The sequence below is a fragment of the Aegilops tauschii genome, chromosome 1, assembly GCF_002575655.3.
Source record: "Aegilops tauschii subsp. strangulata cultivar AL8/78 chromosome 1, Aet v6.0, whole genome shotgun sequence".
NCBI classification, from domain to species: domain Eukaryota; kingdom Viridiplantae; phylum Streptophyta; class Magnoliopsida; order Poales; family Poaceae; genus Aegilops; species Aegilops tauschii.
In genome coordinates, this window is record NC_053035.3 from 296508144 (window position 1) to 296524134 (window position 15991).

A 15991-nucleotide genomic window follows, 5' to 3' on the forward strand; every position below is an offset into this window, starting at 1 on the left:
AATGTAAATGGTTTACTGAATCTCGATCACAGTGATACACATAATATTGATGCCAAAAGATGCAAAGTTAATAATGATAGTGCAACTTATTTGTGGCACTGCCGTTTAGGTCATATTGGTGTAAAGCGCATGAATAAACTCCATGTTGATGGGCTTTTAGAATCACTTGGTGCTTGCAAACCATGCCTCATGGGCAAGATGACTAAGACTCCATTCTCCGGAACAATGGAGCGAGCCACTGACTTATTAGAAATAATACATACTGATGTATGCGGTCCGATGAGTGTTGAGGCTCGCGGCAGGTATCGTTATTTTCTGACCTTCACAGATGATTTAAGCATATATGGGTATATCTACTTAATGAAACACAAGTCTGAAACATTTGAAAATTTAAAGAAATTCAGAGTGAAGTTGAGAATCATCGTAACAAGAAAATAAAGTTTCTACGATCTAATCGCGGAGGCAAAGATTTGAGTTACGAGTTTGGCCTTCATTTAAAAACAATGTGGGATAGTTTCACAACTCATGCCACCTGGAACACCACAGCGTAATGGTGTGTCTGAACATCGTAAACATACTTTATTAGATATGGTGCGATCTATGATGTCTCTTCTGATTTACCACTATCGTTTTGGGGTTATGCATTAGAGACAACTGCATTCACGTTAAATAGGGCACCATCTAAATCCGTTGAGATGACACCATATGGACTGTGGTTTGGCAAGAAACCTAAGCTGTCGTTTCTTAAAGTTTGGGGCTGCGATGCTTATGTGAAAAAGCCTCAACCTGATAAGCTCGAACCCAAATCGGAGAAATGTGTCTTCATAGGATACCCAAAGGAGACTGTTGGGTACACCTTCTATCACAGATCCGAAGGCAAGATATTCGTTGCTAAGAATGGATCCTTTCTAGAGAAGGAGTTTCTCTCAAAATAAGTGAGTGGGAGGAAAGTAGAACTTGATGAGGTAATTGTACCTTCTCCCGAATTGGGAAGTAGTTCATCACATAAATTAGTTCCAGTGATGCCTACACCAATTAGTGAGGAAGTTAATGATGATGATCATGAAACTTCAGATCAAGTCACTACCGAACCTCGTAGGTCAACCAAAGTAAGGTCCGCACCAGAGTGGTACGGTATCCTGTTCTGGAAGTCATGTTACTAGACCATGATGAACCTATGAACTATAAGGAAGTGATGATGAGCCTAGATTCCGCGAAGTGGCTTGAGGCCATGAAATCTGAGATGGGATCCATGTATGAGAACAAAGTGTGGACTTTGGTTGACTTGCCCGATGATCGGAAAGCCATAGAGAATAAATGGATTTTCAAGAAGAAGACTTACGCTGATGGTAATGTTACTGTCTACAAAGCTCGACTTGTTGCGAAAGGTTTTCGACAAGTTCAAGGAGTTGACTACGATGAGACTTCCTCACGCGTAGCGATGCTTAAGTATGTCCGAATCATGTTAGAAAATGCCGCATTTTATGATTATGAAATTTGGCAAATGGATGTCAAAACTGCATTCCTTAATGGCTATCTTAAAGAAGAGTTGTATATGATGCAACCAGAAGGTTTTGTTGATCCTAAAGGTGCTAACAAAGTGTGCAAGCTCCAATGATCCATTTATGGACTGGTGCAAGCCTCTCAGAGTTGGAATATATGCTTTGATAGTGTGATCAAAGTATATGGTTTTATACAGACTTTTGGAGAAGCCTGTATTTACAAAAAAGTGAGTGGGAGCTCTGTAGCATTTCTGATATTATATGTGGATGACATATTGTTGATCCGAAATGATATAGGATTTCTGGATAGCATAAAAGGGTACTTGAATAATTTTTTTCAATGAAAGACCTCAGTGAAGCTACTTACATATTGGGCATCAAGATCTATAAAGATAGATCAAGACGCTTGATAAGACTTTCGATGAGTACATACCTTGATAAGATTTTGAAGGAGTTCAAAATGGACCAGGCAAAGAAGGAGTTCTTGCCTGAGTTGTAAGGTGTGAAGTTGAGTAAAGACTCAAAACCCGACCATGGCAGAAAATAGAAAGAGAATGAAAAGTCATTCCCTATGCCTCAGTCAAAGGTTCTATAAAGCATGCTATGCTGTGTACCAAACCTATTGTGTACCTCACCATGAGTTTGGCAACAGGGTACAATAGTGATCCGGGAGTGGATCACTGGACAGCGGTCAAAATTATCCGTAGTGGAATAAGGACATGTTTCTCGGTTATGGAGGTGACAAAAAATTCATCGTAAAGGGTTACGTCGATGCAAGCTTTGACACTGATCCAGATGACTCTAAGTCTCAATCTGGATACATATTGAAAGTGGGAGCGATTAGCTAGAGTAGCTCCGTGCACAGCATTGTAGACATAGAAAATTTGCAAAATACATACGGCTCTGAATGTGGCAGACCCGTTGACTAAACTTCTCTCACAAGCAAAAACATGATCACTCTTCGAGTGTTAATCACATAGCGATGTGAACTAGATTATTGACTCTAGTAAACCCTTTGGGTATTAGTCACATGGAGATGTGAACTAATCACATAAAGATGTGAACTATTGGTGTTAAATCACATGATGATGTAATCTAGATTATTGACTCTAGTGCAAGTGGGAGACTGAAGGAAATATGCCCTAGAGGCAATAATAAAGTTGTTATTTACATTTCCTTATATCATGATAAATGTTTATTATTCATGCTAGAATTGTATTAACCAGAAACTTAGTACATGTGTGAATACATAGACAAACAGAGTGTCCCTAGTATGCCTCTACTTGACTAGCTCGTTAATCAAAGATGGTTAAGTTTCCTAGCCATGGACATGTGTTGTCATTTGATGAAAGGGATCACATCATTAGAGAATGATGTGATGGACAAGACCCATCCGTTAGCTTAGCATAATGATCGTTTTGTTTTATTGCTATTGCTTTCTTCATGACTTATACATGTTCCTCTGACTATGAGATTATGCAACTCCCGAATACTAGAGGAACACCTTGTGTGCTATCAAACGTCACAACGTAACTGGGTGATTATAAAGATGCTCTACAGGTGTCTCTGAAGGTGTTTGTTGGGTTGGCATAGATCAAGAATAGGATTTGTCACTCCGTGTATTGGAGAGGTATCTCTGGGCCCTCTCGGTAATGCACATCACTATAAGCCTTGCAAGCAATGTGACTAATGAGTTAGTTGCGGGATAATGCATTACGGAATGAGTAAAGAGACTTGCCGGTAACGAGATTGAACTAGGTATGATGATACCGACGATCGAATCTTGGGCAAGTAACGTACCGATGACAAAGGGAACAACGTATGTTGTTATGCGGTTTGACTGATAAAGATCTTCGTAGAATATGTAGGAGCCAATATGAGCATCCAGGTTCCGCTATTGGTTATTGACCAGAGATGTGTCTCGGTCATGTCTACATAGTTCTCGAACCCGTAGGGTCCGCACGCTTAACGTTCGATGACGATTTGTATTATGAGTTATGTGATTTGATGACCGAAGTTTGTTCAGAGTACCGGATGAGGTCACGGACGTGACGAGGATTCTCGAAATGGTTGAGAGGTAAAGATTCATATATTGGAAGGTTACATTCGGACACCGGAATGGTTTCGGGAAGTATCAGATAAGTTTCGGAGTACCGGGAGGTTACCGGAACCCCCCGGGGAAGTATTGGGCCTTAATGGGCTTTAGTGGAAAGGAGAGAAAGGGCCACAAGGGGAGGCAGCATCCCCCCCATGGCAAGTCCGAATTGGACTAGGGAGGGGGCGGCGCCCCCCTCTTTCCTTCTCCCTCTCTTCCTCCTTCCCTCTCTCCCCCTCTTGGAAAGGAAGGGGACTCCAACTAGGGAGGGGGCGGCGCCCCCCTCTTTCCTTCTCCCTCTCTATGGCGTGCGCCCCCCTTGGCCGGCCTCTTCCTCCCCCTCCTTTATATACGTGGGAGGGGGCCACCCCATAGAGACACCAAGTCTTCTTTTAGCCGTGTGCGGTGCCCCCTCCACAGTTACACACCTCGGTCATATTGTCGTAGTGCTTAGGCAAAGCCGTGCACCGGTAACTTCATCATCACCGTCGCCACGCCGTTGTGCTGACGGAACTCTCCCTCGTCCTCAACTGGATCAAGAGCTCGAGGGACATCATCGTGCTGAACGTGTGTTGAACACGGAGGTGTCGTACGTTCGGTACTTGGATCGGTTGAATCGCGAAGACGTTCGACTACATCAACCGCGTTACTAAATGCTTCAGCTTTCGGTCTACGAGGGTACGTGGACATACTCTCCCGTCTTGTTGCTATGCATCACCTAGATAGATCTTGCGTGATCGTAGGATTTTTTTTAAATACTGCGTTCCCCAACACAATGGAGTTTGGGGGAGGAAGAGGTCAGTCTTCTTGGGGGAAGAAGATCCCCTCTTATAGTGGGGGACAAATCCAACGGTTATGCACCTCTCAGCCCGCAAGCAAGCGGTACTACCGTTCTGGGAGCGGTACTACTGCTCCTTACAGGACGCACAGGAGATTAGAAGAGCAGGGGAGAGAACAGAGCAACGGGTGGTGGTAGCCGCGGTAGTAGGGGCGGTACTACCGCCTATAGGCGGTACTACCGCTGCTACTACCACCTATTTTCTAGGGGCGAACAGGTAGCACGGTGGAGACCCTGAGGCACTATCGTAAAACCCGACACGAAAAAATCAAGGCCCCAACAACAAGCGGTAGTACGAGCGGGAGTAGCAGCGGTACTACCGCTGCTGCCCGCGGTACTACCTCTTGTAGCTCTCCACCCCTTCTTCGGCACAAACGAAGGACAACTCCAATGAAGCGGGAAGAGGCGATGGGTGCAAATATGAGTGTGTACGTGTTGATTCCAACCGAACCTTTCCGAAACGGACCCCCCTCTTGATAGTATGGTTTTCCCTACGACTCAAATCCACCAAAACGAACCAAAGGAAAGAAACCGTCTTCACTTGAAACTCCGAGGGGTACGAATCGTCTTGTGCCATATGCTTGATAGTCTGAAATGCTCAATGCACACGATTAGTCCGCAAACACATTGTCATCATTCACCAAAACCATTTAGGGAGAAATATGCCCTAACACATTGCTTATGGGAAGCGATTTTTTTGAAACGAAGGCATAAGATTAGCCTCATCCATTAATTAAGGGAGAAATAGAGTTGGGGTTACAACAAGACGCAAAAGCTCCAACACTAGTAAAGCTACTGTCCCGACATTAGTTCACCCAATCGCTTTGCACCCGTGATGACCCATTACTTCTTTCTTAATCTCCTCCATGAGAATCGTTGTAGGGCCGGATTTGTGCCGGAAGACCCTTGCATTCCTCTCATTCCAAATGGTCCAACACATGAGTGATGGAAGCCATCGCACTCCTGTTTGGGATGTTCCTTCCAGAAATTTTGATCCACCAATCTTTTATGGACCTTTCCATAGCCCAAACGATGGTGTCAAGGTGCACTAGTTGGAGCCAATCCCGGACCAAATCCCAAAGCCTCAAAGTGTAGCGTCATTCGTATAGCAAGTGAGATGATGTTTCCGGCTCCCTTCTACATAGCGGGCAGAGGCCACAATTTATCCTAGTGCGCTTGCCAGCATATCCGCCATCCGAATCCTTCCTTGGATTGTCAATCACGCAAAGAATTTGGCCTTTGGGATGAGAAGCGAATCGTGCGGCACATGAGCTAGCACGGTTTAGTTTCAGTAATAAGAATTCCTGTAGTTGGGTCGATGAACCAGTTGAGAAAACTGGTGAATGATGTACTTCATCAAAAAATCACATCGTCTGGTTTGATTTGATTTGTGGAGATGAGCTTAAGCCTGAAGTTTAGAAAAACAAGTGAATGGCGCAGTTGGATGTGGATAGATGGACAGCCCGCAAGACAGCGAATGAAGTCATGCCCCACACACACTTCAATCAAATCAAAGAAACGAAAAAAAGGGAAAAACAAGCTTCGACGAACTGGACAGGGCAGGGACGAACACCTGATAATTTATTTATTTTTCTCAGGGAGAAATAAATAAAGGACATGCTCAACACGGGTGGAATAAAGTCGCCGGTGCTACTGCTACAGAGGGAATCAGGGAAGATCCGGTTTCGCTGTCTACAGCAGTAGTATACTTAGAGCTCGAGGACATGAGGAAATGAATGGAGTTGGGTGGGTCTGAATAGAAAGCGACGGAGATAATTAAAATACGCAACGCGCGGTAAACACGGCGCACGCAAATAATGAAGCCACAGTTCGATGAGAGCGAGCGGGATGGGAACACACACGTGCCCTGATGCTGCTTAACAGTAGTACTAGTAGTTGAGGCAGGAGAGTAGATAGAAGAAATAAAAGTCGTTGGTACTGGCGGCTACGTGCCAAGGACGACCACCAAGTAGCTGGGAGGCTGGAACGGGAGGGAGCGGAGCGGACCCGGGGGAAGGCGAGAGAGTCGGAGGGAGCCCCGCTCCGGCCAGCCTCCGTCGGCACCCACGGCCGGCAGCGGCACCGGCACGCCATGGACGCGGAGGCCGGAGAGGCGCCCCTCCTCTCCCACCAGCACAACCCCAACCAGGTAACCCGCCTTCCCCACCGGAAAAGCCCATTCCCCAAAAACGCCCGCCTACCCGCCACCCATTTATTTCTCTGCTCTGGCTCTGGCTCTGGCTCGGCGGCTCTACTACATCAGAAATCTTCTTCTACCACCACCAGCAGCATCTCTCGCGTCGCAAGCAGTGAGAGATTGAGACCAGACTCCTCGGATTCATGGCCACGCCACGGGGTTCAGATTCAGCACCGGTTTTGTCAGATAGGGTTGGTGTTGCTCAATTTTAGTACTACTCTCATTGTAGACTGTATGTACACGACGCTCATCCTGTTAGATCTCTCAGCCGCTCGCTCGCTTGCTTGTAGCAGCAAGCAGCGCGCACATTCCGATGTCGGCTCACTTAAATTACATCCAAATTCCAACTTAGATTCGCACTCCTGCTTGCCACTCCTCTGCACTGACGCTTGGACACTTGCTATCCGCCTCAAACTAAATCTCTCAGCTCTCATCCCAGCTCCCTAAATTGGTCAACCATATTTTTTCCTCATTTCAAATCCACAATTTGGTCACCTTTAACTTGGTTCATATGTTTCTCCATGCATACAGGTCTCGTCAGCAGATCACAACCACAAACCCTTCAACTGGAAGGCTCCTGCTATTATCTTGGGTCGGCTCCTCCTCATATTTCTTCCTGCCAGTCTCATGAATGCAAACAAACCTACTATGTGATGAACATTTTCTGATGTTGCAACAAAATTAACACTCCTTTTCGCTGCAGCGTTTGAGTTCTTGGAGAGCATTGCCTACGCTGGTATTGCCCTCAACTTGGTAGTATATCTTGGGAAGGTCCTTCATGGAACTACGGCTTCAAATGCCGCGAATGTCGATACATGGAACGGCACCACGTTCCTCACGCCCGTCCTCGGAGCATTTCTTGCTGATACATACTGGGGGAAGTACAAGACCGTGGCCATCTCCATAATATTCTATCTTACTGTAAGTACATGCATTCTATTACTTCAGAACTTGCTCTCTTTTATGCCCATTTTGTTGCAGTCATCATGTGTGATTTCTTAACTCCTAAATTTGTCTGTCAACAAATAGGGGTTGCTCATCATAACTGCTTCGGCGATCATTCCATCTTTACAACCCGCCGCATGTGAAGGAACTTCATGCCCTCCTGCCACAGGGTTTCAGAATTTTGTCTTCTTTACTGCACTATACCTTGTCTCGGTTGGGACTGGAGGGGTTAAATCAGCTTTGCTCCCACTTGGAGCTGATCAGTATGATGATTCAAACCTTGAACAGAGTAAAAAGAAGCAGGCTTTCTTTAGCTGGTTCTTCATTGCCATTAACCTTGGCGTCTTCATCTCGGGGACAGTTGTTGTATGGATACAGCAAAATGTTGCTTGGTCTCTTGGATTTGGCATCTCATCGATATGCCTCATTATCGCCACAGTTGCCTTCTTGGCAGGAACACCAATCTACAGGGTTCAACTTCCTACTGGAAGCCCACTTAAAAGTCTTGTAGCGGTGTTTGTTGCATCATTTAAAAAGAGAAAAGTGGAGGTTCCTGCTGATAGCTCAATATTGTTTGATGGAAATGATGCTGACTTAACCAATGAAGCACCAAACAAATTGGCACATACTGAAGGATTCAGGTATGTTTATCACATGATGGAATCCAAGTCTGCTAGCCTAGCTGGACAAGTTAGTTTAAATTTGTCTGTTTTAACAAAAGAAACTTACCTCACATGTTTTCTAGAATTCCCCACTAGCTACAAATAGACATCTGGAAGGTGTAATATCCCCCTTAACATTATTTTACGAAAACAGGGTCAACAAATATTTATGAAATTACTAGCGGCTTTTATGTTCATTTTCTTATAATGAATGATGTTGTTAGAGCTATTAGAAAAGATCTTTGTATTAAAAAGTTACATTGTCATGTAGCCTTGATTTGTTCATGTGAATCTCAAAGAGAAATAAAGCTCAATTTGCCCTTATATCGTACTCTTCGTCAACCACAACCCCCAATTGTAATTAGTCAGAACAATTTGGCATGAAATATATCACTCCTAATTAGCCCCATCTCATCTACCAGATAGAATTAAATGTCTCGCAATATTGTGGATGTGAGTCATGTTATGTTATGATCAAACATTAGAATTTTGTGTGGCTGTGTGCATTGCAATATGCAGAGGCCGGGTGTTACCCTCCTTTCCACACCAAAAAAACATTAGATTTTTTGCATGCGTAATACAGCCTAAAACCACAACTTTAGTTTCTGTAATGCTTTAGTTACAATCATGGACTGGTGGTGAAGATTGTGTTTTGCAATTTGAGTTATTCTTGTTACCTTTTAGTCGAATATGTATTCTGCACTTTGACATTTCAATCCTTTCAGGTGCTTAGATAAGGCTGCTGTAGTCTTAGGGGACCAGGAGATAAAGGAGAGCCTTTCTGGGCGTCCATGGATGCTATGCACTGTAACTCAGGTGGAGGAAGTGAAGATTCTTGTTCGGATGCTTCCAATATGGTTCACCAGCGTGTTCTACGCAGCTTCCATGTGCCAAACAGCCACCACCTTCATCCAACAGGGGAACAAAATGAACACAAAGATTGGATCCTTCTCCGTCCCTCCTGCTTCCATGAACTCTGCCTCGGTGGTCTTCATGATGATCTTTGTCGTGATCCAGGACACCATTGTGATCCCAGTAGCCAGACGATACACCGGAAACGTCGCCGGGCTCACGCAGCTGCAGCGGATGGGCGTCGGCCGGTTCCTAGCGGTCCCTGCGGTGGCCGCGGCCGCGCTGGTTGAAATGTGGAGGCTGCGCAGCGTCGCGGCCGGCCACAACCTGAGCATAGCATGGCAGCTCCCCCAGTTCATGCTCATCGCCTGCTCCGACGTGTTCTGCGGCATAGCTCAGCTCGAGTTCTTCTACTCGGAGGCCCCCATGTCGATGCGGAGCCTGTGCTCGGCATTCTCGTTCCTTGCAATGTCGCTTGGTTACTACCTGAACTCGATGATCATCTCGGCCATCGCTGCTCTGTCGAAGAGCGGGGGCGGGCAGGGCTGGCTTCCCGCCGACTTGAACGACGGGCATCTCGACTACTACTTCTGGCTGTGGGCGGGGATCGGCGCGGTGAACTTTGTTGTGTACACGGCGTTCGCGAAGAATTATACGGTGAAGAAAGTCGAGCTCCGGTGAACATGGTTTGCTGTCGGTTATCCTCTTTGTTGTATATGCACCGTCTACAAAACCACTTTGACGTAATTAAATATCGCCGAAATTCCTGAAGTTGTGTTCATTTGCATAAAAGGTGCCTTTGGAACACAAATGAAACAAAGCTAGCTCTGTTTACAGCTGCGTACCCTCTTTGTTCTTTTTATCTGAGTAAGGTGTAGCAAATGGTACCCCAGAATAAGTATGAGCCGTCCATTTGCGCCCATCTAATGGTTAATCTTGACCCGTACTCCATGACAGTCTTAAGGAGTACCACCTCTAGAAATGTACAGAGTACCTCCATTTCAAGGGTAAAATCGTAATCAAGAGATTTTCACTTAATGATGTGATTAAACCAAATAGAAAATAAATATAACACTGTTACCTAGGTAACGCTACTCATGAGGGCAACAGATTTGGCTAACCCTAATTATAAAAAAAAATCCTAAGAACCCTAATTCTTTAAATCACGATCAAATTGTGGTGACCGGGGAGTGGCTTCAGGCCACCACCGCGGTGGACTGGACTGAGCAGACGCAGCCAGGATGGGCTCCAGGCCATGCACGTTCATCTCTTTGGTCTGCGCTATGTGAGCCTGCAGGAACGCCGCCGCCCGCCGGCTGGCTTCTCCGGGCTTATGGCGGCCAACCGGCAACCACACAACGATATACTAATCATATATGTATTCCGTTTGCACATCGTTGATGGCCATGTGATGCATACACACGTTCATCCTGGAATTAAATCGCACCTAACTTGCAGTGATCGCAATTCCTTTTCCGCGGCGACAGATCTATACTCGTTGCGTTTCAATGGGGAAGATTAGGCCCAGTTCTACCCCCAAAAAATATTGATACAAGAACTGAACTACCCCTGCTGATGGATGGCCAGATTTTAATGGTACTCCAACGCACTAAATGGAGTACAAGGGTACCGTAAAAGAGCTCAATTGAACATTGACTCAATGGCAGGAGTGCAGGCCGTCGAACCCCGCCCACCCGCCTCTGAATTCCCACGGTAATTCCGCTGGTGTACTATCCGCGTTTATTATTCGCGGAGACGTCTCACTTCTACTAGTACTACGTAACAGGGGGCAGTTAAGTGAGGGGTCCTTCCTCCTTTGGACCCATTTCTTAGGTGTAGCAAATGTCACCGAAACTTCGTCTTCCGTGTTCATATGAATAGAAGCGCGTATGGAACAGAAATGGTTCATCTTGATCATCATCTGGTACATGGACCGACGACATCTTCAGTCAGTAAGCTATAGTAGCGAACAAACAGCGATGCTGGGACTGGACCGTTCTTCTGCACTTTCTGGTGTAACCAGCAATACATCTCTCGAGCGGTTCTTGTTGACCAGAAGGCAGCAACACATTTGCAGATCACACTTGAATCAATGTGCCTAGACCAGTAGTTGAGGAATTGGTTGGGATTGATGAGAGTCACATGGCGAGGTTGCCCGTCGCCAGCGTTTCCAGGAAACCCAAGTAGCCAGGCAAGTTGCAAGTTGAGCTGGATCGGCAATAGACTAGTACCAGTACCGTGGACGCGGACAGACGCAGACGCAAGGTTGGGTCATTGGCTGCTTGTTTTAGCTCATGCATCGAGCTAATCCCGCAGCTTAATTAAGTGGTCGCAAGTCGCAACTGCCTGCCTAGTGGCTGATGAAGAGTTGACGAGAAGTAGAGCCAAGTCATAAACTAACAGCAAGCGGTGCTCGTCTGAATCTGGATGCCTTCCAGTCCTCTCCTCGCTGTTATCTTGTAGCAATGTCAGTAGTGCAGTAGTATGTTAGTGACAACTGGATGCATTATCAAATGCGCGTGTCTGGTCTACTCTGAGCTTAACTCTGAAGCCAAAGAAAAATGAGAAACAGCAGCTAGAGCGATCTTGTGCTACATCACTTTCGCCGCCCACGTCTCATGCACATCAGCAATCGCGAGAGCGGCATTGAAGGACAGTTGGGTAGGCCGTAGCTACTTGAAACGGGGGCTTCCGTGGCGAATCCGGGCTGCCTTGGTGTCTTGGTGTCTTTGGTTGCAAGGGAAGGTGACATGACCCGCCGCCTATCCCTCCACCTTTTGCCCCAACAACCATGAATGGCGCCAAGGCTCACGGTCCCGCACCGCCCGCACGCCCAAGGCCGCCTCTGACGGACGAGGTACGCCGCACATCTTTTGGGTTTTCAGTGCAGTGCAGTGGTGTCGCTGCCTGCGGGTTTGGTTCAAGGACGGAGGGGGAGGCCACTCGATCCAGCTCGTTTATCCTCTCCGCACGTACTTGTCCGGCTGCTGACCGAGGCCGAGCGGGATGACGCTCTGCCCTCGTCCTGTAGTTTGACTTTCACCGCGCTCGACCAAATCCGCCGAGCTCATCAATTCCGGGAGATTTGCGTCCATTCAGGTCTCGCGGTTTACTATTTCAGTTACTGTTTCATTCATTTCATTCCGCTGCCCTGTCCGTCCGTCCGTCCGTCCGTCATTAGAACCTTCCGTCTTTGCTCCCTGTTGATCATTACTCGCTGAATCTGGATGCGGCCTGCAGATGGCGTCCTCTGCTGGTAATGGCAAGGAGATGGCCGCGCTCGAGTCCGGCCACGCGTCCTCCTCCTCCTCCTCCTCCTCCTCGCCGGCCGCTGCTGCGAAGATGACGGCGGTGGCGGGGAAACCGCGCCCCTTCACCTGGACAGGGCCTGCCATTGTTATGGGTAATTGACAGGCGACGACGACGACGATTTCCATTGGTTCATCCTTACAGATTCATGTGGCTGGATGACTGACTGTGCTGTGCTGTGCAGGCTTCGAGTTGCTGGAGAGCATCGCCTTCTCCGGCGTTGCACTGAACCTGGTCATCTACCTGGGCACCGTGCTCCATGGCACCACCGCCTTCAACGCCGCCCACGTCGACACCTGGAACGGGACCACCTTCATCGTCCCCGTCCTCGGCGCCTTCCTCGCCGACAGCTGCTGGGGCAAGTACAACACCATCGTCGTCTCGCTCCTCTTCTACCTCGCCGTCAGTATCCTCCTCTTATCTTCATCACTTCACTTGTGATTCAGTCAGGCAAAAGTCGTAGTTGAGATTGATGGGAAAATGAAATGCCAATCGATGGATGCAGGGCCTCGTGCTGCTCACCCTGTCCGCGGCGATCTCGCCCTTCCGGCCGTCGTCGTGCCAGGGGCTCTCGTGCCCGCCGGCCTCACGGACCCAGTTCTCGGTCTTCTTCGCGGCGCTGTACCTGACCTCCATCGGCACGGGGGGCGTCAAGTCGGCGCTCCTGCCGTTCGGGGCGGAGCAGTACGACGACAGCAGCCCGGAGGAGAGTCGGAGGAAGCAGTCCTTCTTCACCTGGTTCTTCGGCGCCATCAACCTCGGCATCTTCGTCGCCGGGACGCTCGTGTCGTGGCTGCAGCAGAACGTGTCCTGGGCGCTCGGCTTCGGCGTCTCCGCGCTCTGCCTCCTCCTGGCGGCGGCGGGCTTCCTGGCCGGCACGCCCTGGTACAGGGTGCAGCTCCCCGCCGGTAGCCCGCTCAGGGACATACTCAGGGTGGTGGTGGCGTCCGTCAAGAAGAGGAAGACCAGGCTGCCTGCAGCCGCGGGTCAAGGTGACCTTGGCCTGCACGAGGTGGCGGAAGACGACGACCTGCAGAAGCTGGCGCACACCAAAGGGCTCAGGTGTCTGGACAAGGCCGCGGCGAAGGGCGGCGACGGCCACGAAGGCCCGTGGAATCTGTGCACGGTGAGCGAGGTGGAGGCCGTCAAGATCCTGGCGCGCATGGTGCCCATCTGGGTGACGTGCGTGCTGTACGCGGCGTCCCTGGGGCAGATGACCACCACCTTCATCCAGCAGGGGATGACCATGGACAACAAGTTGCTCGGGAGGGTGAAGGTGCCGGTGGCGTCGATGGTGTCGATCGAGGTGGTGTTCATGCTGCTCTGGGTGCTTCTGCACGACGCCGTCATCATGCCGCTCGCGCGGAGGTGGGCCCAAGCCGGGAGCGCCGGGCTGTCCCAGCTGCAGCGGATGGGCGTGGGGAGGGTCCTGGTGGTTCTGGCCATGGCGACGGCGGCGCTGGTGGAGAGCCGCCGGCTGCGCGTGGCCGGCGCGGGCAGGAAGATGGGCATCGCGTGGCAGGTGCCGCAGTTCGTGCTGGTGGCCGGGTCGGACGTGTTCTGCGGGATCGCGCAGCTGGAGTTCTTCTACGGGGAGGCGCCGGCGTCGATGCGCAGCATCTGCTCCGCCTTCTCCTTCCTCGCGCTGTCGCTGGGATTCTACGTCAACTCGGTGGTGGTGACCGCGGTGGCGGCGTTGAGGCCCGGGTGGCTGGCGGCCAACCTCAACGAGGGGCACCTGGACTACTACTTCTGGCTGTGGGCCGTCATCAGCGCCGGCAACCTGCTGCTCTACCTGCTGCTTGCCGCCCGGTACACGCCCAAGCAAGTCCTCCGCCACTCGCCATAGCCGCCGGCACCGAGTTAGCTAATGCACTGCTCCGTACTATGATGAATGTCTGAATGATGATGTAACTTGGACACATCACGCCGTAGAAGTCTCGTCGGATATAACTCTTGTTTTGTACATGTTCAGAGAGTGTCGTTAACGTTAACAAGCTGGGAGATTTTTTTTTCGGAGCTGCTAAAACTCAGTCGACTCTCAGTCGACGAGTTAGCCGTTGGATGTTTTGTTCGCTTTAAGATTCACGCTAGGTGTGTTTGTCTTTGTTTCAGCCTGTATAAGGCGACCAGCCCGTTTCCTTATTTTGTTGGACCTTTTTGTAGCGTGCGTGTGTTGCTTTTGTGTTGGGCGGGTGTTCAGCCAGCCTTTTTCATTGTTTTTTGCTTTTTTTGTCGTTGCTGCCTGCTGCTTTAGCTCTGGATTGTTTACCTGCTTTGCTCCCATTTTTCCTTTTCCCATTTCTTTTTTTGTTTTCTATTAGTTTTTGTTTTTTCATAAATATTACCACACGGTTTGTTTTTGTGCGTAATTACATGTCAACTATCGATATGCAACCTTTTCTTTTCTTTTCAAGAGTATTGTTATCGGTCACATCCATCGATCATACGGAGTTGCATGCGCATCAGCCACACGCTATTGTATATGTATGTCATCCGCGTGCAACTTACCTTTCTTTTTTCCATTTTAAAAGTATGTTCTTGCCGGTCAACTATAAGTGTCGCCCTGACTGCAAGTGCATGTCTTCAGCTCAGTTGCAACTTACTAGTGTTTTGTCGGAGGGGAAAGTTGCATGTCTGTCACTAGGCACGCAACTGCAAGTGTCGCTTCCGACTGCAACTGCCTGTCTTCAACACGATTACAACTTAGTGTTGTTTTGTGGGAGGGGGGGGGGGACAATTGCATGTTTTGTACTACAAACGCAACTGCAAGTGTTGCCCTCGACTGCAATTGCATGTCTTCAACGCGACTGCAACTCCCTGGTGTTTTTTTGTCGGGGAGGGGGTAGTTGCATGACTGCCACTAGGCACGCAACTGCAAGTGTCTCCTCCGACTGCAATTGCATGTCTTCAACACGATTGCAACTTAGTGTTGGTTTGTCCGGGGGGGGGGGGGGGGGGGCGCAATTGCATGTCTTGTTCTACACATGCAACTGCAAGTGTTGCCCTCGACTGCAATTGCATGTCTTCAACGTGACTGCAACTTTGTGGTGTTTTTGTCGGGGAGGGGGTAGTTGCATGTCTGCCACTAGGCACGCAACTGCAAGTGTCTCCTCCGACTGCAATTGCATGTCTTCAACGCGACTGCAACTCAGTGATGTTTTTTGTCAGGAGGGGGGCAGTTGCATATCTTTTCACTAGACACATTGTCGCCATGACTACAACTGCATGTTGTTGCTGTTGTTCTTGTGGTGGTGGTTGTTGTTGTTGTTACTATTATTATTAGTAGTAGTAGTACTACTACTACTAGTAGTACTATTATTATTATTATTATCATCATCATCATATTTTATATTTTTTATGCTTATTTTATTTTGTTGTTGCATTTTGAGTTTTTCTTTTTGAAAACACACGTGAACATTTTCAAAATACATGATGTTTTTTAGGAACATTTTTTCCAACACATGATGAATAATTTTAAGAATAAACGAGCAATTTTTCCAAAATATCATGATAAATGTAAACAAAATGCTTCCTTTTACAGTGAGCTGATAACTATTTTTTCAAAGGAAATGAGCGTTTAACAAACAA

At 48.2% G+C, this 15991-nt stretch overlaps 1 protein-coding gene across 3 annotated transcripts; it reads left to right on the plus strand.

Annotated features, from left to right (window-relative positions):
* Positions 1 to 6320: 6320 nt before the first annotated feature.
* Positions 6321 to 14419, plus strand: LOC109744571 (protein NRT1/ PTR FAMILY 8.5). Of its 3 annotated transcripts, XM_020303737.3 has the most exons (8): positions 6321 to 6584; positions 7164 to 7224; positions 7336 to 7553; positions 7662 to 8218; positions 8965 to 9748; positions 12332 to 12494; positions 12585 to 12802; positions 12906 to 14419. In XM_020303737.3, exons 1-8 carry the CDS (start codon positions 6528 to 6530, stop codon positions 14247 to 14249), a joined length of 3402 nt encoding a protein of 1133 aa, XP_020159326.1. In that variant the 5' UTR covers positions 6321 to 6527; the 3' UTR covers positions 14250 to 14419. The 3 variants fall into 3 exon arrangements, with proteins under 3 accessions (XP_020159326.1, XP_040259852.1, XP_040259851.1); XM_040403918.3 differs by lacking the exons at positions 12332 to 12494; positions 12585 to 12802; positions 12906 to 14419 and having other exon boundaries at positions 6392 to 6823; positions 8965 to 9862; XM_040403917.3 differs by lacking the exons at positions 6321 to 6584; positions 7164 to 7224; positions 7336 to 7553; positions 7662 to 8218; positions 8965 to 9748 and adding an exon at positions 11914 to 12190.
* The last annotated feature ends 1572 nt before the right edge of the window (positions 14420 to 15991 follow it).